Here is a 22,998-nt window from a genome sequence, read left to right as displayed (position 1 = left end):
GTTTTTAAAACACTATTCATAATTTCTAAGTCAATAATATTTAATCCTCCTTCTTCGTAACTGTGAACTAAATCATTTTTGTTAATATAGTGATGCTTATTTTTCCAAATAAAGTTAAATATTGCAATGTTACATTCTTTTAGTAAGTGAGGTGGGATAGCTAGCGAGGAGGTTGGGTAAACAAACCTAGAGAGCAGTTCCATTTTGGTTAACAAAACTCTTCCAAAAATTGAGATATCTCTTTGTATCCAGTTGTTGAGAATAAATTTAGCTTTTGAAAGATTTTTTACAAAATTTTCTTGGACACTTTGATTGCTATCTCTAGTAATAGTTATCCCCAGGTATTTTACAGATGTTTTTATCGGTATATTACATAAAGAGTCTAGTTCGCTGCCATGAATTGCAAATAATTCACATTTATTTAAGTTTAAGTGTAGGCCTGATGCTTTGGAGAACAGATCAATAAATTGGATGGCTTAATCAATTTGATATTGGTCCTTTAAAAAGATCACTGTATCATCAGCTAATTGACTAATACCAATTTGTCTTCCAAATACATTCAATTTGTCAAAGTTGCTGTTTTTATCTATCAAGATAGCAAGCATTTCTACCGCTAAGATAAATAAGAAAGGGGAAATGGGACATCCTTGTCTTATTCCTCGTGAAATGTTAAATCTTTGGGATGTTCCAAACGATAGTGAGATAGAACTATTGATGTCTTCATATAACATTTTTATAAAAGAAATAAATTTATTGCCAAAACCAAACCTTTCGAGGGATTTAAATATGAAATTATGTTCAACCGTATCAAATGCTTTCCTGAAATCTAAAAAAAGTATATATCCGTCATCCTCAATCCACTCGCTATAATCCAAAATGTCTAATATTAATCTGATGTTGTTATGTATTGATCTGCCTTTTATAAAACCAGACTGTGATTCACTAATTATTTGATTAAAGTTTTTCTTGAGCCAATTGGAAAATATATGAGCTAGAATTTTATAATCGCAGTTCAATAGAGTGATAGGACGAAGGTTATCTATGTGTCGTGCGTCTTTACCTGGTTTGGGGATGAGAGTAATTAAACCCTGTTTCATAGTCGAAGATAGGGAGTTATTTTGGATACACTCAAGAAAGGCTTGAAATAATAGTTCTCTCAAATCTTCCCTAAAGAATTTATAAAATTCTGAAGAGAGGCCATCCGGGCCTGGGGATTTCCCTGCAGATAATTTATCTATTGCTTTATCTAATTCCTCTATTATAATGTCAGCCTCGCATAAGTCTTTAAAATCCTGGTCTAACTGCGGTATGTTTGTGTATGTATATTGTCAAAGAGAGTATTACAGTCTGATGCAGAGAATGATGATCTATATAAGGAACTATAAAATTGGAGAACCTCTGAGGAAATCATTTTAGGACAGGTATTTTCAACTCCATTCACATAAAGAGAGTTTATGGCGTTTTTCTCCTGTCGCCTTTTTTCAAGTCTACAAAAATAATTATTACTATTTTCCCCTTTCTCTATCCATCTTGCCCTAGATCTCACATATGCTCCTTTAGCTTTTTGAATATATAAATTATCAATTTTAGATTGCAAGGAAAGAATTTGTGATTTGGTTTCATTATCCATTTCACTTTTATTACATAAATTGTTTAATTCTATTGTCAATTCTAACTCCAATTGTGTTCTGGCCTTACTTAAATTTTTACTGAATTGTATAGAAAATTCCCGAATCTTGTGTTTTAAATATTCCCATTTACTTATGAAAGAGGTAAGGTCCGTCAACGATACTATATCATTAATTATAGATTTAATTTGAGAGCAAAAGTCTTCGTGTTTCAATAAATCGGTATTGAATTTCAGTAACCCTTGTTGCGTGATTCTCTTTTGCCCGAGTAGAAGGATATAAAGATGCAACAGTGATCTGTCAAAGGTGCCGCAGATATTGAGATATCTTTGATAAAGCCAGATAGGTTAGACGAGGTTAACCAATAATCAATTCTCGATTTGGAAGTCCCATTAGCTTTGAACCAGGAAAATTGTTTAAGATTTGGATTCCCATCCCTCCAAGCATCCACTACATTATTATTCAAACAAAAATTAAGGAGGTAAGGATTTGGGTGAGAAGTGTTAAATTTGGGCGGAAAACGATCTAAGGCATCATCCATAACCATGTTGAAATCTCCTCCTATAATAATATTATCAGTTAGATACACACGTTTGAATTCAAGCAAAGAGTCAGAAACTTCAGATAGTAATTTGTTGTTTAAGGGAACACTATTGTAGCCATATACATTGAATAAAATAAACAAAACCTCATTAATGTTCAAAACAACTGAAGCCCAGTGGCCATTTGAATCTGTCTTTATAGAAGCCGTTTTTGTAAAAATAGGCTAACGATTGTGTCATCATAACCACGCGACTTTCTGTCACACAATAGAGAAATTACCGTATAGACAGGAGGAGAAGCTCGCAGGCAATCTTTTACTGTCTATGAGGCAATCGGGGGGGACATAGAGGCATAAAGTCAAGGGAGAAGCCCATAGATAGAGAGTCCATAGAAGCAACAGGACAAAATATTTCAACAACGTTTTTGAGGAATTAGGTGATTCAGATTTGTCTTGGCACAGCTACTAGAAGATTTACAACTGTCAGACTGTCGTCAAGCTCAGTTTGAGCCTGCGCAGTACGCTCAGCCATCAGGAAGTGAGTGCTCTCATCGGGTTTCAGTTTTCTCCATTGAAATCAAGGGGGTCGCTCGCTGTGTCCATTTCTTTTACTGTCTATGGTTAACACTAGGGCTGCGTTCCAGTCCAAAATTGATATGCCCTTCACTCGCTAACTTCCCTCCGTCTCGTTCACTCGGATGTGCGTCATTGCCTACGTTGCACGAGTGCCCACTTCTGGCGGAAACTGCAATGGGCTAAACTGGAACGTCCTAAGCCCTTGATCACTTGGAATCAGCTATGTAGTTGATTTATTATTTACAATTTTTTTCCCTTTAAGAATTTGTTTAATGCAGCATCCAAATGTATATAAGTGTGTTTGGATTGTTTTATATAAAAAAAATCTAATTAATATATCATAGAGTTGTTTGTGGTGATGGTGATTAGGCGAGATCTGCAGAGGCGACACAATCGTGTTGCATTGTGGTATATGGAGCTGCCTGAAGTGTACATATGAAGTAGACTCGCTCCCTCTGTCAAAATCGAGGGAACGAGGGTCTGTCCATATAAACTTCCCTCGTCCACTTCACAAAGTGGAACGCACTTCAAACTGGCGGCAGAGATTTCCCCGAGGGGAAGTGCTTAGGGAAGTTCGCAAGTGCATGTCTAAAAGTGGACTGGAACGCAGCATGGGTTAACACAACAGTAGCTGCGTTTACATGGACCCTTATAATCGGATGAAGGACTCAATCAGACTAAAAAACCTTCATGTAAACACCAAATTGATCTGATTGAGCTCGATCCGATTGGAATTTCGATCGGATTGAAAGGGGTGGTTTATTCCTTTTGTAATCCGATCGAGAGAATATGTAAACACTTGATCAGATTGAAAACCAAAACTGAAAGGATTGCGCATGTGCAGGGACGTTGAAATAGCGTAATGACGTATGACGCACGGAACGAGCTGTTCTTCCTGTTGAATAAAGTGTCATCTAAATGAGCGTCCAGTTATTATCTCATTTCACTCAGCGTCTGTGAAGTGGAGCAGGACAACGTCCCACCAGTCCTTGTTTCAGACTCTCATCCACACACGACTGGTTTTAGGTGCGGGGTTTTTACTGCGTGATCAATATAAGCAGCGGCAAAACGGTTCATACTGTATATGCTCGTCTCCATCATGACCAGAGACGGATAAATATTAAGTCTGCTGTTTAAAAAAAAAAAAAAAAAGAACCAATAGAGGAGAATAGTTATGCACGAGCAGCGACAGTATATTCGTGCAGTGTGCGCATGTCAAAAAATCAATTCCGATTTAAAACTTGTGACATGTAAACGTGCACATCAACCCGATTACTTTATTTATCGTCCATGTAAACACTGTGTTCGGATTCATCAATCAGATTGATTTCATTCCGATTGAACCATGTAAACGTAGCTAGTGACATCTTCACTTCCAGGTCAAGAAGCTGTCAATCAAAAACTCAGTAGCCAATGAGAACACACTGCTGCTAGCCCCGCCCCCACGAGAGCTATATGCGAAGGAAATCTTAATTCAGAAGCAAATGAAAACTCTAGAAATGCATTTGTAAGTTCAGATCAGCAAAACAAAGATGAGAAAACAGTATAGTAACATGCAGTGTATTGAAAACGAAGTAAAAAAAAAGTTGCCTTAGATTTATTCTTTTTCAGTTCCAAATATATTTTATTTAGTTTCAATTTATATTTTCATTACTGTCGTTAGTATTGGCACACAAGTAATTCCATAGTATCGCACGTGGTTCGTATAGTATCGCACTGTAAAAACCGCGCCCACAAGTGTTGACTCATCTGCTTCAAAAACCTTTTTCCTGGATCAGTGAGAGTGAGTTCAGGAGGCTCACGATCGGGTGGAACAGACAGACATTCGTAACAGCAGCGATCCATCCGATGGCAGTTGTGAAGTCAATGCTACGTTTAGGGCTATTTGTTATTTTTCTTGCAAAGTCCGTGGGATCTAACAGTAAGAGTTTTCCTCTAAGTAACATTTATTTGTTGTTAATATGCGTGGCAAACTCCGTGCATTGATCATCCACGTAGTTTCAGCCTCACTAATAAGTCATAGAAGAATTTTAAAGTAGCCTATTATGTCGTGTTATTAAATTGAATCTTTTATTTAGGATCAGATTGCCCTGCAAATCAGGAAATATCATGCAGGAGCCTGCGCTCGACCACTGGATTTACATACACCGTGCCGGCGAACATCACATGCTTTGAAAATTGCAAAGAACAAGAACAAGGATGGTACTTCGAGGTCGTTTGCTGTTCTAGATTCAATCGATACAATTTCATTTTTTAAAAAGTCAATGTTTTGTAACTCCTCAGTTTGCTGTTTTTTGACTAGAATGGGACATTTATTGTCGATTCAACCCGGGATGCCAGTGGAAAGAGATTACCATGTGTACAAGATGTCACTTATAAGAGCCTCACACTCAATGTCTGCGAGAACCTGCAATGGCTACTTGACTGTGGCACGGTAGGAGCAAATAATGTGTATTTCATTTACTAAATGACTGCACACTTGTTTGTGTGGCTTCGTTGTTATGCCATTAGAACAGCCGAGGTTCTAAAATAACTTTTCTCTTCTATTACAGTGTAAGTGTAATATAATTTATACCGGTAAGCATAATCAATACTCACAACATATGCTCTTAAAACTAATACTTATTGTAGTGTATAAAAATTGTACTTTTGATTGTATAAATCTAAAGTTACAGATAAGAAACATTCACCAGCACATGACCCCAAAGAAGAACAAGATGACAACTATAATTACAACGGTAAAAGCATTTTAGTCTTTAAAGTTTTTATGTTAATTCGCCTTGCACTCACTCTAAACCCTTATCTTTTGCTATCTGTTATTCAGCAGGTTTACCTCCGTGGGGGATTACTTTGATTGTTGGTGGATTGTTGGTGCTAATCACCATTTCGTTTTGCTATTTCAGAAATAGACAATGCGAGTGCCTTAACAAAGCTTAAAGTCCCCATGAATTCAAAATTGACCATACTTACTTTGTTTGCCTAAATTGATCGTTTTGTGGTGAACAATTCATCCATGCAAGTCAATCCACACAAAAAAATTTTTTGGCTTCGTAATCTTTAATCAAAATCTGAAATTTCCCCTCCCCTCTGCATTGGAGGACCTTCCCTGATGACGTAGGTTTGACGGTTTGGGTGTCTGCTTAACATCCGTAACGACGCCCCTCCAACTGACAGTACACAGGCTGCCTGTGTGTTTGAATGAAACACCTACTTTTCTAGATCCAATCAGGTGCTAGTTGGAAAAAAAGCCACGCACACTATTTTGCCTCATTTAGTATTCCGTTTCTCTCGGAAATACGTCACAACACTGGAGAAAAGTCGTTTGCAACTTCCGGTTCACGGGGACTTTAATATAAATTTAGCCTATGGGTGATGTTGTCGTTCTGTCTCACTGGCAGGAATAAAGACCATTACAGTTCAGTCATATAATGTATATTTTTCTTTCACAGAAAGAGTTATGCATTTTTTTGCTACTTGTCAAATTGCTTCAGTGACTCAAAACGAAATGATGTAGTGTATATGGATTGATGAATGGGCGGTATGACCAAAATTGTGTTTCACGGTATGACTCATTTTATGTCACGGTAACAATACATTTCCCGATATATAGATATTTAGATAGGCCTATGTAGTTATTCTGGAAAATCTACAAAAAGGGCTTTATATAATAAATAAACCCAACTAGAAGGAGAACAGCAGTATTCAATCTGAACAGCAGTTACTGTTACTGCTGTTGCATTCTCAATATTTAGTCCTTTTTCCTCAGATACAGGATTATGTACATTAGCTTTATCAATCAGGTATTGTTCATTACCACATGGCATCCGCTTGCGCATCCACGCTGAATGAGATTCTTGTGTGTAAAAAGTAACTACACATAAGAGACGAAAAGATGACGATAACTAAACATTATTTAAGGCTATTTCTATTCGTTAAGATATTAATGTATATTGATGCCGCCTTAGTTCTAAAAATAACACGTTAACAATCCTTTATACAAGCGTATTCCTTGGATCCTATTGATCTGCTCTTTTGTCTTTCTCCATGTTTCTTTGACAAATCGCAGTGTCTCAGTCTCAAGCACGCTCCACGTGAGTTAGCCACAGCCACTTATTTATGCGGTATACAGAATAAAAAAAAATGTTACGGTTGACATTTTATACCATGGTAATACCATCATACTGCCCAGCTATAAGGTGTAGTGGTTAATACTTCAAGCCTAGTTCAAGCAAAGCAGCTGCTCCAGAGAGACTGACACTGTAATACATATTCTGTAAGTCACATTGTGAAAAGCGCTAATTGACCAAAATATTCACTACGTACGTACAATTACACAGCTATTGTCCTTTCTTTTTAGGACCACAAAAGGAGGATTTTTATAAAAATGTCTCGCTTGCCCATATAGGCTAATGTGAGTGAATAGCGACCAGCGTCAAGCTTTTTAAAAAAGACGCAACACTATCACAGAATGGTCCCATGCGACATGTCGTATATTCCAAGTGTTCTAAGAGTATGCTTTGGTGAAAAACAAACAGAAAAGTAATGTATTTAATGATAATCCTGACTTTGGGTGTTGGTCTTCCGTGCTCGACTACACGTTCGCGAGTCTCTATAAGCACAGTTTACATTACTCGCCCCATAACAGTACAGAAGTTGTGAGAAATCAAGATTAATACAAATGCATCACAGAATAGGCTAAAATTAAGAGGTTAATATAACTGTTGTGTTTGTCGCAACAAGAAGTTATCGAGTTTAGATATGTAACTGTCATTTTGACTGTCATCAAACAGAGTTCCGGTCTGGAGATATTTAACTAATTGAAGAAAGTAGCCTACATGTCTACTTTTTTTGGTATTTCTCAGTGTTGTTTCATGTAGTTTTTTTTTATCAATCATGATTTCTCACTTGTATTCTTTTTCTGGACGAGTCAGAGCTGAACTGTTGCTTATAGTCTCAAAAACACGCAGTCGAGCATGGAAGACAAAGGGCAGGATTATTAAATAATACATTACCCCCCATTAAGTGTAGTCCCTGACTAAAATGCATATTTTAACTGTTTTAACTGAAAGCAACTATGTCACTGCCATTGTTTTGTCTCAAGATTCACACCAGTAAAGTTTTTTTTTTTTCTAAGGCAGTACGTGTAAAGCTACTTAAATGTTCTAATTGAACTAAGGCCTAATCCTGGTTTACTCTAGGGCCCTGTCTGTGAAACCAGGCCTACATTTCATATCGGTAAACTTCCAGAAAACTTGGAATATATGACAAATGTCGCATGGGACCATTCTGGGATACTTAAACATCTTTTAAAAAAAAGGTTGATGCTGGTCGCTATTCACTGCCATTATGGATAAGCTCGAGCAGGACTTTTTAAAACAATTCTCCTTTTGTGGTCCAAAAAAGAAAGAAAATCAAAGCCTACTGCATTAGAACAACAACAGTGTGAGTACCGGTAATGATGAGTTAATTTTCATTATAGCGTGAACTATCCCTTTAATTCTGACCTGTGTTACAAAGGCAGGACCGTAGAGGCTCTGGCACTAAAATAAAGAAATTGTATCAGGCCTATCTAAAACTAATTTTGATAATGTTGAAGTAACATTTATATAGATCTATTATATATTATACATATCAGGGGCGTGCAGGCCTTATAAGCTTCACTTTGAGAGAATGAGTTTGTGGACTCGCTAATTAATATTAACACTATAAATGGCTATAAAATCATTTATCATTTAATATAAAGCTTACATAATAAAGTTTGGGTAATGCGTATGGGGGGGGGGTTACTCGGTATATATATATATATATATATATATATATATATATAAGTCAACATCGATATTCAGGTGATGATTATACATGAGTTATATTAGTGAGAAATTCATCAAATATGTATTACATTTAATTACATCATCAGAGTATGTTTTTTGAAAATGTGTTTCTTTTCTTTTTGGGGTTCAATTTATGTTGTTAAAAATTTTTTATCCGTTTTGTACAACTTTTTACAAAGCTCAAACTGTACTGTATGTAGCATGGCACACAGTCATCCAAATTGTCATACAATAATAATCCAAGTTCACACTGACTGCATTTAGGTCACTAAAGATATTCTCATTGGTGGTCTTCTTACTTTGCTGTGGTATCCATTTGTATCACGGGGCAGATGGCTTTCTGTGTCCCCGTTGGTAGCATTCACAGCACACTGTTCATTTGCATAAACTTTTCCACCAGAAATCACAATCTCAATTAAATTGAATAATGTTTGTTTGTTTTGTCAGTGTAAACCCACTCTTAAGTCTAGGTTTTGTGGGAGAAAAGTAACAAGTATTTGAATTGCCGCTGTGGAAGCAAAATGCAATGAAATGCTGTGCCAGTGAGTACACACGTCTAATGCGTTAATAATTCTGGAGAAAAGTGTTATTTGGAAGTCACCTAACCTTATAGAAAGCTAGTCACTGGGACATTACACTCATTGTCTGCCCCTTAACAGATATGAGTACCTTAAGGGCTATAGATAAGGTATAAAGGTGTACTTTACAGGGTACTGCTGTTGAGTTTTTTTCTGAATGCGAACTATCATATAAAAAAAATATATCCAGACAGTACTTTATGTATACCCAAAATTAATCAAAATGGTTGTGTTGCTGTGAGCCAAGCTATATCTGATAAAGTATACTCACATACTCGACATATTTGGTACTATTGTAGGTTGCACTTTATTTTACAGTACGTGCACCTTCTAAGAAAGTACTGAGAAATATGTGGTGATGTGTTAAGCTTAGATTTAGGGGTAGGTTCAGGGTAGTTATTACCCACTTATTGCAATTACTGTAATAAGTACTGTTCATGGGTTACAGGACTGTAAAATTGAGTGCTACCAATTTATCCATACTGAATATCATAACTTAAAGAAAACGAAAGGATGATGTAACACTTTGTCGTATTATGTGTAATAATATGATATGAATTAATATAATATCAATAATTGTAAAAGTTTACTCTCAGCTGCCATTGTGTTATGAGATAAAATTAGCACTTAGAGAATTATGCAATATCTGTCACATTTCTGTCATATGTTGTAAACATTTTACTTATTTTAATGCATTTTTACATCAAATTACTATTATTTTGTTTTTATATTTTAGTATATTGTAGTATATCGTTTGTCCTTTGCTATCTTGTCTTGTTAAAGTGATTTGTGTCTATAAAATCTGATAATACCTTCCATGCCTTGTGAAGTTACTTGCTTGGTTTTTTTCTTGCATCTTAAAACTTGAAATGCAGAAATTCAAAAAGCCTTACGCTAAAATCTAACTACCTTTCTTCTAGCTGATTTAGTTATTTAAAATATATCTCTGAACATTAAAAATAAAATGTGTTTATCCTGTGGGGCTCATGTTCTGGCTTTCTAACAGAAACTGTAAGATTCTACACTCTGTTATAGCAAATCACAGTCACAGTCAGCGATGGCTGGTCTAACACAATTATATTTCCTTGTACTTGGTAAATAAAATATCATATTAACAAAGCATATGCCCCTCTACATACAGCTAGCTCTTCATATTACTAATAAAGCAAAATCCCAGTTTGGGTGTGTGGCGAACAGGACGGCCGAGGGACGTGAGAGAATGGCGCGAGGCCGGTGGTGCGATTGATAATGAGCAACACCTGTGAGCACACCGGTCTCGCATCTCTCACGGAGGAGCGGAAGCATAAAGGAGGAGCGACGACGTTGATGATCGAGAGAGGAACAGGCCTGATTTTAGTTGTGTTTTTGTATTTGTGTTTTATTTTAGCCAGCAGTCGTCCGCGAGGGGCTGCTGGCCGTTATGTTTTAGTTTGGGTAAGCCAGCAGTCGTCCGCGAGGGGCTGCTGGCGGTATTTTAGTTTGTTTGTTTTATTTTAAATAAAGTTTATTTTGATTGTTCGCCGGTTCCCGCCTCCTTCTTCCCTGAACATTGCTACACTGGTGCCGAAACCCGGGAAGAGGGAGGAACGCGCTGTCAGAGAGTCCTCGCCGCTGTGGGGAATCCGCGGTGTCATCGAGCATGGTGCGCGAGTCGCCGCCGCTCGCCGTGGGCCGGAGCCTGCTGCCATCCGCCAGAAGGGGAGGAGCAGGGAGCGGGGGACTCGCGGCCATGGACGCTCGAGGCGGTGCGCTGGAGAGAGTTGCCGGTTGGACGGTCGAGCTCGCTGCCGGCCGCCTGTGTATTGGAGGGGCGGCTGCCATCCGGGAGGGAGAGGAGGAGTCGCCGCCGCTCGCCGTGGGCCGGAGCCTGCTGCCGTCCACCAGAGAAGGGGAGGTGCAGGGAGCGGGGGACTCCTACCGTCTGCCCAAGGCACCCGAGGAGCCGTCGCCGTCCACCGGGCGGCGGAGGAGCGTCGAACCGTCCACCGAGGGCCATCCAGCGTCACCGCCAGGCACCGCGGAGGAGATCGCCCAGCTGGTGGGGGACCAGATGGCAGCGCGTTGTGGGAACCGGACCATTTTTTTTTTTTTTTTCCCCTCTCTCGATCTGTCGCTCCTCATGCTTCCGTCTCCATTTCCCTCGGCTTGTCGGTCCATACCCCCCAGGGATCGCCGCCGCCGGGGGGGGAGTAGGCACAGGCTCGTGGGTACCCCCCGGCCTGTGAGGGGCGATGGGGGTATGTGGCGAACAGGACGGCCGAGGGACGTGAGAGAATGGCGCGAGGCCGGTGGTGCGATTGATAATGAGCAACACCTGTGAGCACACCGGTCTCGCATCTCTCACGGAGGAGCGGAAGCATAAAGGAGGAGCGACGACGTTGATGATCGAGAGAGGAACAGGCCTGATTTTAGTTGTGTTTTTGTATTTGTGTTTTATTTTAGCCAGCAGTCGTCCGCGAGGGGCTGCTGGCCGTTATGTTTTAGTTTGGGTAAGCCAGCAGTCGTCCGCGAGGGGCTGCTGGCGGTATTTTAGTTTGTTTGTTTTATTTTAAATAAAGTTTATTTTGATTGTTCGCCGGTTCCCGCCTCCTTCTTCCCTGAACATTGCTACAGGGTGTTTACACAATAAACGTCTGCCTTTCATAAAGAGCATCACCACAATTGCTACAAATAATTGACAAGATTTGTCTACCAGATTTCAGTTGACATTCAGACATGTCAGCTAAATACTCTGTCTAAAGTAACAGCACAAATGGGCTCATCCTTTAGTCTGAGAAGGTTTTTTTTTCCAGCCGTGACCATTCTTTTTCACCCAAATCAAATCCTGATATACTTAGCTATTTCATGGTTTTAACCAGACAAACATCATTTCGCCAGTACTTTGCTAATAAATACCCAATTAACAAAATGCATTACAGTTTTTATCGATTGCAATTTCCAAAACCATTCATTCATTTCTAGAAACAAAGACACGTTTCTCAAAACATTTAACAAATTTAACCTGTTTTCACACACATTCAAATTTTCTTAATGCTTTTTGCAAAACTCTACGCAAAAAGGCCCTCATTTTGCACAGGTTTAACCATGCTCTCATTCAGAAAACACAAACACATAATATAATAAAATTGTCACACTGAACTCAAATAGCACACATTTAACCATATGTAAACATTAAGTAGCAAAATTGATGACACACCAATCAGAATCTCAGGACAATATAAATAGGGCCATGAGGGATTATGTGCTTTGGAAAATGAATCCTGGTGGGAGTCAAAGATAAAGATGAAGAGAGAAAAAGAAAAATGAAGGAGCCGTGGTCAAAGGATATTTGTTCCTAATGAAATACAAAGCATTATAGTTGACCATGTTCTTGTGCAGGAATGATCATGAGGGAAGTTGGTCTACAGGCTCATCTCCAGGGTTTTTTATACTTAACACATACAGTATAATTACAGTAGCAGTACTTAAAATGAGAGAACTTTCACTATTCTATGTGCAGTAAATACTGTAGCACATGTTGCACACCCTCAAAGTTTTGTTAAACTGATTTGTAGCCAAGTACTTAAGTCTTATCAGAAGACTAAGAAACTGCTCTAGTATGACAAATATAGTCATTATCAGAACTCAAATGCAATTTGGCAGAGGATACTGATTTAATTATTAATATTTACCGTACTGTAATTGACAGTATACTGTATTGTATTGGAATTCCAAGTCCATGTTCAGTTCTATGGTATTTCAACTTTTCTTTTCTAGTGCTTTTCATCTACTGCAAGATCTCTTTACAAGATACTTAAACTCCTCCACTTGAGGAAGGATCTCTCCACCAACCTGAAGTGAGCAAGCCACCCTTTTCCGACTGAGGACCATGGCCTCGGATTTGGAGGTGCTGATTTTCATCCCAGCCGCTTCACACTCGGCTGCAAACCGTCCCAGTGCATGCTGAAGGTCCTGGTGTGAAGGGGCCAACACGACAACATCATCCGCAAAAAGCAGAGACAAAATCGTGTGGTCCCCTTCAAACCTGACACCCTCCGGCCCCTGGCTGCGCCTAGAAATTCTGTCCATAAAAACTATGAACAGAACCGGCGACAAAGGGCAGCCCTGCCGGAGTCCAACATGCACCGGGAAGAAGTCTGACTTACTACCGGCAATGCGAACCAAGCTCCTGCTTCGGTCATACAGGGACCGGACAGCCCTTAGCAAAGGACCCCGGACCCCATACTCCCGGAGCACCCTCCACAGGCCGCCGCGAGGGACACAGTCGAATGCCTTCTCCAAATCCACAAAAAGACCCACTCTTTACAGTAGTGTAATGAAAATTAACTTTTCTTTAAGCTTATTGTTGAATTTCACTGTGTCTGCCCCCCTTTATTTATGCTGTATACTGTAATAGACATAGAGCAGTAAAATTGCACCTGATTGCCAAAAGGAGGTTTTTGTAACGGTGTTATGAATTGAGATAAGGAGGCATAATTTCAAGAAATGTGATCAAGCAATCGAGAAAAAATGTAATACAGTTACAAAACAGTTTACAATACAGTAGCTAAACTAAACCCCATTATCTGGATCAAATTCTCAATAGCCTAAACCAATTTGTCTAAAAAATCAGAGATGACCATCCCTATGATGTGAAGAAAGTCCTCAGGCCGGACCCAGCATGAAGGCATGATGCTGACTCAGAATGAATCTCTCATTGACTTTGATTTTGCAGTAGCACAACTTTTCTGAGTGCACTGTAACATGCTTTTCATTTTGAGTTTTTTTTTATTACCTTTTTGGCTTTTGCAGTTGGGTTACTGTATTTTTATGTAAGTGCTGAATATACAGACATTCAATGGGCCTACTACATTACAATACTATGGCAGTGTATATTATACAGTATACAATTTATTCACCTTATTACTGTAAGTTGCGAATACTGTACTTACATAATGGCAAAATAAATTTTACTGTTTACAATTATTTACTGTTACAAATTTACATTTTTTCTGTAACTGCATGCTTTGGATTCTGTGTTCTCCATTTTTTAATGTAGTGTCTACTGAATGATCTGTAGTGTTCATAATATTAACACGCTGTGTGTATGATCTGAAAGCATTATTTGACATAGAGCACAGATAAAATGGTTTTGAGGCAATTTTTTGATTTTGCCAGAAGAGTCAGTGGGTGATGGTTTCAAAAAATGAGTTTTAGCAATTCAGAAAAACTGCAACAAAACAAGAGAAAGTGTTAATCTGAATAAGGCAAAAGATATAGCTTAAAAATAATAATAATAATGGTCAGAAACTATTGTTATATTTTGAAGACAAACAACATTTTAAGGGATTTTCCCCTTTATATTCTGATATATAAAAATAAAAGCCAATAAAAAGTTTCCTCCTGCTAAGGTCATAGGTGGATCATTCATTTCTTATAAATTTGGTGGTGTATTTGCCTGAACAATGGTTGAAGTCCGTATGATTTACCTTTCCCTCTTATGAAAAGCATCACAGCAAAAAGGAGAATTTGCTTGCAAAGACTGTTTAAGAACAGAGATCTCTGGACAAGACATCTGCACTCCCATTTTGTTTTAGATGCTGATCCAGATTAGATGCTGTGTGGTATGCTAGATATCTTCTTAACCAGATCATGCTTGTTTACCATAATTTTTTACTTTTATATTAGATCAGTACCATGAACCATGCTTAGACCAAATTCATGCTGGGCTAACCGTTTAGCAGGATAATCTCCGTTAATTACTACATTTCAACAAAATGTACTGGCTAACAGGAGTTATTCAACCCTACCATAGCTATCATGATCAGATATCTTCTGTACATGAGTAAAAACTGTGGCTAAAATCTCCCAGCATGCAGGGTCAAGGCTTTACTGTAACCTTGGTGACAGAATCACACACACATGTAAACAAATTGGTATTGTAAACATCATTGCCAGCACCAGTCACACCCATTTATAAGAAAGAGGATGAATGAAAAGAAGCAGCAGGGGAATCACCTCTCCAAATGTTGCTTATCACCGTTACAGTAATGAGGAAATATCTGACAGGGTGAATTCTTGGTAACTATAGGCATATGTGCACTGAAAAAAAAAAAGACATATTAGTGTTGGGTCTAGTGGTTTGGCCAGTGGTGAACATATCCGAGGAGGAATGTTCAACTGGCTGGCTATATGTAAGCTTCTTATGCTGTAAGTAATGCCAACTTGGACAACAAAAGTGTGGTAAAATAAAAAGAAGCCTGTTTAAATAAGACCACAATCAATTTCAGGCATTCTTACATGACGCTGTATATATAAGAACACATCTGTAGCCTACGTCATCACTGACTCTTTAATCTCGTTGACTTTAAATATTCACATGTTCATATTAATGGGGTACATTTGCAGTGATTACATTTCTATTTATTTTCAAGTTATTTGTATCTATCTGCATTTGCATGTTTGTACTTCTATTTCTTATGTGATTTCTAAAAATCTTGTCCCCATAACATAAGAAACACCTGGACCCCACGCATGCACGCACACACATTAACTTTCTGTAATTTTTGTCCATAGTTTATGTACTGTTCAATGTGCTATACTATACAATGTCATATTTTCTTCACTTTATACAAATCACACAACTAACAAGTTTTTGCAATTGACTGTTGTTTTTTGATGCCTTGTTATTGTTGGACAAGAAGAACTTTAGGAAGTAATTTCCTCTGGTTGAAAAAACAAGTTGTGTAATTATTTTTTCTTGACTTGACTGCAGCAGTGATAGTTTGATGAGGTGATTAGTGATGTTACGTATGACACTGAAGCTTCGATGTGCGTTTTGCGAAAGCGAAGCAATTTCTATTGAAGCCCCGTGTCGGGGTGTGTATTGGTTTCCCAGAGGTCACGTGATCGATGACAAACGAAGCCTCACTTTCTGTCCGTGCGCGTTTCGCTTTGGGTGTCAGAAGGCTCGAAGGTCCTTGTTGGCTCAGTCTGCTTGACGGGTTTGTGAGGAGACTAGAGTGCTGTACTTTGAATGTCTATCAATACATTACATTTAAATAACCAAAACTACTTATTATTTTTTGTTATTGTTGTGTAGTTTTGTTTTTGTAAGATCGTTGCACTTTTGGTGTTTTTTTAGGTAATTTGGTGTTGGTATTTGGATGTTTGGTGAAGGGTTTGTATTTACAGGCAACAGCCAAAAAAAGGAAGACTTCCCCTAACTGGTAATGTTTTGAGCTTATAGCTTCCAATGAATGCATTTCTAAAAAAGAAGAAGAAAAAATAAATATTTAGGCTATTTATTTATTTTTATTTTATTTTTAGGATTTTTAGGATTTTATTTATCCTTGTATTGTATAATTGTTGTCTTATATTCAGTCAATGTACATGTAGTCACTCCCAACAAAAAAAATTATCCTCACACTTCTGAGGTGGAAACCTTTGTCTTATTTTGGATAGTGCAGTAGACCAGCGCAAACAAGCTCAAATGACACTTCTGATGCGATCCTAGAAGTGGATAAATACCTTACAGAGACAAACATACAAAGAGCTGAAGATCCACTTGAATACTGGAGAATGCAGAAACATGTCTACCCCCATCTATATACATTGGCATTACAGAATAATTAATTTTTATCACCTTTCTGTCATTCCTACAGTTACATAAGCACTATCACTGCCAAGTGTCAGATGAACAGATGATCCTATCACACAATGTCCTTATTCACTCAAGGGGAAAGGCTCATTGCTTCACGAGGCTTCATTTCCCCATCCCTAGAGGTGAGGACTGTTGTCAATGTTAAAAGTGATTTCTGAGATTTGAGAAGTAGTACTACTAACATGCTAACATAAAATATCAAAACTTACACGTCTGAGTTCGCAGATGCTGACGCCTTAATTCACCTCCATCCTCCCCACCACCAAGATGGTCCCTCCCTTCCTTTACCTCCCTGGTGTCACGATTAGCCACGCACTTCCTGGGTTTACTTGGACTAAATTTCCCATCATACACCTCTCTGGCCTGATTACACCAAACACCATACACCTGCACTGCACTGATTGCACACACTTCATTTACCACACATAAAAGCCACTTCCAGTTTATCTCTGTGCCTGCTGATCTGATTTGTACCTTGGACTGTGAAAAAAGCAAACATAAGTTCAAAACACAACGAAATTAAGCCACAACACATCGGAAAATGTACAACACAACAGAAAGAGCCACAACACAACGGAAAATGTACAACACAACGAGATAAAGCTGCAACACAACGGAAATGCTCCCGACCACTAGAGGGCTCTCGGAGCGCGATAAAGTTAGTTCTCTTACGAGAGTATCTCTCGTACTGCGTTATATCTTACGCTATGGGGAAAACCTCTTTTCCACGAGATATTGAAGCTAAAAATTATCCTTAATTTTGAATTAATGTAAAAGCCGCTGTGCCTATGGTGACCAGTAAATGGTAGGTCTACACGCAGTTCAGAGTCTATAGAATACTTCACTCGCGTAATAGCGAGTAGTGATTCTACATGGGTTTGCAGCAATGTAAGTTTACTGGCCCCTTTTCCTTTAGACGTAACGTGTAGTGTTTATAGCTCTGATCGTTTCCTGTCTGATATGGCCTATGAATAGAAAGCAACGCTGGCGAGAGTGTGCACAGTTATTAGTCATCCACACCGTTAAACTTCATTGGTACGGTGCATATATAGCTAATTCATCTAGGCTGGTTTAAAAAACATAAATTCATTTAATCCCTTTTTATTTATTTATAGCGTTTATAGTTAAAGTCTATGGGCATTGTGCCATATCTTCTGAGGGGACAGTGCTTATTTTGCAGTGTTCTCTAATGTGAAGTGTGAAACGCCATGTTAAGCCTGTTTTATGCTTCTGCGTCGAATCGACGGCGTACACCCGTAGACCCCTCTGCGTCGCCGCGAACCCCTCCGCCGTAGCTCGACGTGCACCTCCAAAAAATTGTAACTACGCGTCGAGGCGATGCAGACCACAAGGGCTTTGATTGGTCAGATGCACCGCGATGCAACTCAACCTGACGCAGAACCATAAAACGGCCACGACGCCGTAGGAGTGACGCCGTAGCTACGCCGTGGAGTTGACGCAGAAGCATAATGAGACATTTAAGCCTGTTTTATGCTTCTGCGTCGAATCGACCGCGTACCCCCGCAGACCCCTCTGCGTCGCCACGAACCCCTCCGCCGTAGCTCGACGTGCACCTCCAAAAAAATTTAACTACGCGTCGAGGCGACACAGACCACAAGGGCTGTGATTGGTCAGATGCACCGCGATGCAAGCAACCTGACGCAGAACCATAAAACAGCCACGACGCCGTAGGAGTGACGCAGAAGCATAATGAGGCCGTGTGTATGGCCTATTTGTTGTGAAATATCTCTTGCAGTGTTGCAGTGTATGTGAACAGTATCCATTTATTCGACTTTATTCACTGTAGCCTGTGTATTATGAGACTTATACTCTGTAACTCATCTACTATGAGACTTTATTCACTGTGACTTTTTATTTTTATTTTAGAATTTCATCCATTGTTACTTACGGGGTACATTAGCTTGCTCTTGTTGTAGAAATTTTAATAGTCATTGATCCCAAACAGGTATCATAAGAGAAAGAACCTATTCAATGTATAAAAGTATATGTGTGTACGTGCTTGTGCGTGACGTTTCAGGAACATATGGGACAGGACCTCTGACCTTAGGGACGGTCAGTTTTGGCCAGTTTATTTCAGTACCAGTTTGTGTCTTTAAGTAGAAACTGAACAGCAGTAAGGACCTTATCTGGGTGGGTGAAAGGTACAGGGGGTGAGGAGGAACCTTGAAAACAGTATAAAGGCTGTCTCATATCTTCCTGTTGTGTGTCACTCTCTTGCACAGCGTAACTTCTGTGTACTAGACTGAACCTATTCTTGCAAGAATAAATACTTTTCTTTTTATTAATTTGACTCTGAGTGTCTCTTACGCAGTGATGATGTTTAACAGAATTTTTGCCACAACACTCTGAATACCAATCAGTATATTATTGTCAAGTGTTTAATAAAGTTATACGTTTGAGTACATCAGTCCCATTTCTGTTCCTTCATTGGACATAACCTCAGCATTTCAATCATATATAAGAACTGATTCAAAAAACATTCTCAAAGCTCAGCAAGCTCTCCAGTAAAAAAAAGAGACTTCTTCCATTTTTCTCATCATCCTGGCAATAGTCTCTGGCTTGCATTCTATAAATGGCAAATGAGTCATCGTCTATGTGTGGCCTAGAGGCCTTGTCTTAGTGTGGCCTTGTCTCCATAAGGCAGTAGTAGCCATTGTGGTTCTTGTCCTGTTTGGCCTTTACGGCCTTTTTTTTTTAAAGGGTCTAGTGGCTTTATTCTATGACATATACGTTCAGTGTGGTCTACTGTGACCGTGTAGCCTAATGTGGCCCTTTCCTGTGGCCTTGTGGCTAGTTATGGCATTGGTTCTGTGTCGCCTAGTGGCTTTGTCTCGTCGGCCTCGTATATGTGTGGCATTAGCAGCCTTGTGGCCCAGCCGGCCTTGTCTCTGTGTGGGTCTCTAGGCCTTGTGGCACATGTTGCCTTGTCCTGTGTGTGGTCTAATATGGCCTTGTGGCCCTCAACAGCCTCGGTTCTGTGTGGTTAGTGGCCGTTGTCTCTGTGCAACCTTGTGTCTCAGTGTGGGCTTATGGTATCGTGGCCCTCGAGATGTAGCCTAATGTGGCCTTGTCCTGTGGTCTTGTGGCCAGTTATGGCATTGGTTCTATGTGGCCTTGCGGCATTGTCTATAAGTGGTTTGTCTCTGTGTGGCATTAACGGCCTTGTGGTCCAGCGGGCCTTGTCTCTGTGTGGGTCTTTCAGGCCTAGTGGCATATCGTTGCCTTGTCCTTTTAAAAGATGCATAAATAAAAGATTATGTGGCATTAGCGGCTCATCGAGGCCTCGTCTCTGTGGTCTGTATTGGCCATGTGGCTCATCGAGGCCTCGTGACTGTGGTCAATCATGGCCGTGTGCCTGCTCTGTGTGGTCCATGAGGCCTGTCTATGTATAGCCCTAGGTGGCCTGGCTGTGTGTGGTCCATCGTCGCCCCGTCTCTGTAGTCTATCACGACCTTGCACCTAAAATGGCTTTTATGTGCGGCCCATCGTGGTCCATCGTGGCCTTGTGTCTCTATGTGGTCTATCATGACCTTGCGCCATAATGGCTTCTATGCTTATTTTATGTTTAACTTACTTCTCTTTCTATGTTTTAGGAACCGCAGGTTACACGACTGGTGGGTTTACTTTTTCTTTGCAGTTCTTTGGGGATGGGCTCCGTCCCGGTGGAATTATTCCTCCACCTATTTTGGGGGTCGGTTGCGCCCCTGCAGTTGTCTTCAGGCAGGAAATGCAGATTCCACTACCCTCGGTTTGGCCGCTACGGAAGGGGGCTAAGCCAAAGAACTTTTTAAATGCTTGCTGGGCTGTTAATAAATATATACTTTTGTTACATCATTTTATCTCCCGAGTCTTTCTGGTAGAAAGGAATTCTTTAGCTTTCACATCTAACCAATCATGTTCTAATACCGGCAGTATAAAAGATCGGTACTTGCACATATCTGGGTTCACAGATGCTGATGCAAAACAATTACCTCCATCCTCCCCACCACCACCAGGATGGTGTTGCTTTAAGGCTGACTTTAAAGGTACATCGTGTAGGAATTTCTCCCATCTAGCGGTGAAATTGTATTTTGCATTCAAACGAATTGTGCTCTCCAGCGCCTCACTTTTTCAAATCCGTGTTCCATCTACGGTAGGTGTTATGTACCAAAAAGCTATGACAGGATGTCTCCAAATAGCACTTCGTCGAGTTTTCCTTTTTGTGAACAGGTTTGTTATTTCAAACAAACTGCAACTTGACACAACAAACAAACGAATGTTACAGAATGAATAACTGACTGACTTGCCGGGGCAGTGACAAGCGACTCTCACTGCTCTGCTCTGCTCCTCCGTTTCTGCTGCTCTCAGTCACGTGACGCTGGCTCTGAACGAAAACGCGTTGGCCTAGTACTTTTTGACCCTCTCTGCTATTATAGTTTTTCAAGATGGCGGAACTACATGGAAGCCTCAGTGGACCTACCCGTCACATGTAAAGATAATAAATTCTTTGTTTACGAGGATAAGTCAGATAATTGGCAGAGGTATTTGTACACCATTGCGGACATATTTATGACTAAAAATATTGATTTTAGATAATAAAATACCTAAAAAACTACACATTGTCCCTTTAATAGCATTCTAGTATACTGTTCTTACTAATTATGCCATACGAATATATTTGGTTGAAATAGTAAGTGTAGTATTTGAATCCAAATTCAGCTACAACGTATGTTTTAGTGCTGCATAACCAACCCTTTCACTGTAATTAACTGTAAGGCAGTGAGTGAATCACTATTGGCAGTTGCAGCATCATTGAGGGGGAAATCGATCTTGGGCTGTTTGTGAATGCATCTGAAGAATCCTTTGGGTTTACAGACAAAGTTGGCATGAAAGTAAGTTGCAACTGACTTTGGCAATGCATTGTACAAATGTAAATGTACGTGTGAAATGGCTCAATGGATGTTAAGTAAATGGAATGTTGTATACCGGAATGGATTCAGATCTGAATATGATCGGTTATGATTTAGTTTCAACACTCCATCAAACTTAACTGCCTGTAGCTTTCTAGACTGCATCCGACAACTTAGGCAGCTGACTTGCCTCGCTGCCCTATCAGGCAAAAACATTGTAGGCAGTGTTTGCGCACGAAGGTTGCTCACAAAATTGATTTCGGAGAGACTTCTTACATTTAGACATTTGTAAATGAGTAGTTTTACATGTCTCCATCTTTTTTTATTCGTTTATGCTGTTTGCATCGCTTCAAGAGATTGTAGTTCTTTCCCTCACTAAGGCCATTAAGTACACAGTCTTGTACCTTTGTCTTTTTGTCTGATTTTCAAAAACTTTTCTTTGCTACAAATCAAAGTTTGTAGTGTTGTGATTCACCCCATAGCTGATTAGCTTGCTTTATAACTTATAACTCTTTAAAAAATACTTTTTTAAAAAAAAATCCCTATGGGAAAAGTGAATAGAAAAAAAAAACGGAACCATCCCAGCTGAAAAAGGAGGCAGGGACAGTTGCACTCCATTCCTTCTACTCAAAACACGCAACAAGAAACTTGTTTTTTTGTTTTTCATTGTTATGTTAACAAGATCAAACATGGGGTGAACACAATCCTGCACATGCTGATAATTTGTCATTGGTGTGCTTTTAAATTATGATGACAAATGGCCCTCTCACCATTTTACAGATCTCCACTTCAATACAGTACAAGGAAGCAATAAGGAATAACTTCAAAACTTGTCCTGCATCCATCCACTTCAAATGTGAAAATGAGTCATCTCCAGTTAGCAGTTTTTAATTGGTTGCAGATGTTTCAGTTTATGACTCTATATAGTTGTACCAAGAGTGGTTTGTAAAACCAGTGTAACTACTTACCATCAGCCTCCTGAGGTAGCAGTAGAAGCTTTAAGTACAAAATGCTGTATTAAGGATTTACCAGATAAACACAATTAAGAGGTAATATCCACATTTCACAGTTAGCTTTGCGATCAAGTTAATGAATGTTCAATCAATGACAGAAATGAATCAGCACATTTTCTTGTTTAAAGGGGGGGTGAAATGCTATTTCATGCATAGTGAGTTTTTAACACTGTTAAAGAGTTGGATTCCCATGCTAAACATGGACAAAGTTTCAAAAATTAAGTTGTACGTTTGATGGAGTATTTCTGTGCCACAAATACTCCTTCCGGTTTGTCACAA

General features: G+C 39.4%; 1 protein-coding gene across 2 annotated transcripts; it reads left to right on the top strand.

The window, feature by feature from the left end:
* The first annotated feature begins 4,522 nt into the window (after positions 1-4,522).
* Positions 4,523-6,171, top strand: LOC143713939 (uncharacterized). 2 transcript variants are annotated; one of them, XM_077204899.1, is made up of 6 exons: positions 4,523-4,666; positions 4,824-4,957; positions 5,048-5,179; positions 5,298-5,322; positions 5,415-5,483; positions 5,573-6,171. In XM_077204899.1, exons 1-6 carry the CDS (start codon positions 4,594-4,596, stop codon positions 5,680-5,682), a joined length of 543 nt encoding a protein of 180 aa, XP_077061014.1. In that variant the 5' UTR covers positions 4,523-4,593; the 3' UTR covers positions 5,683-6,171. The 2 variants fall into 2 exon arrangements, 1 of the variants encoding a protein (XP_077061014.1); XR_013195353.1 differs by having other exon boundaries at positions 4,543-4,666; positions 4,830-5,179; positions 5,570-5,669.
* Positions 6,172-22,998: the final 16,827 nt, after the last annotated feature.

The sequence above is a fragment of the Siphateles boraxobius genome, unplaced genomic scaffold (assembly GCF_051911475.1).
Source record: "Siphateles boraxobius isolate OS27281-9 unplaced genomic scaffold, OSU_SipBor_1 12, whole genome shotgun sequence".
In the NCBI taxonomy this organism is placed as follows: domain Eukaryota; kingdom Metazoa; phylum Chordata; class Actinopteri; order Cypriniformes; family Leuciscidae; genus Siphateles; species Siphateles boraxobius.
This window is presented reverse-complemented; position numbering and strand designations above follow the sequence as displayed.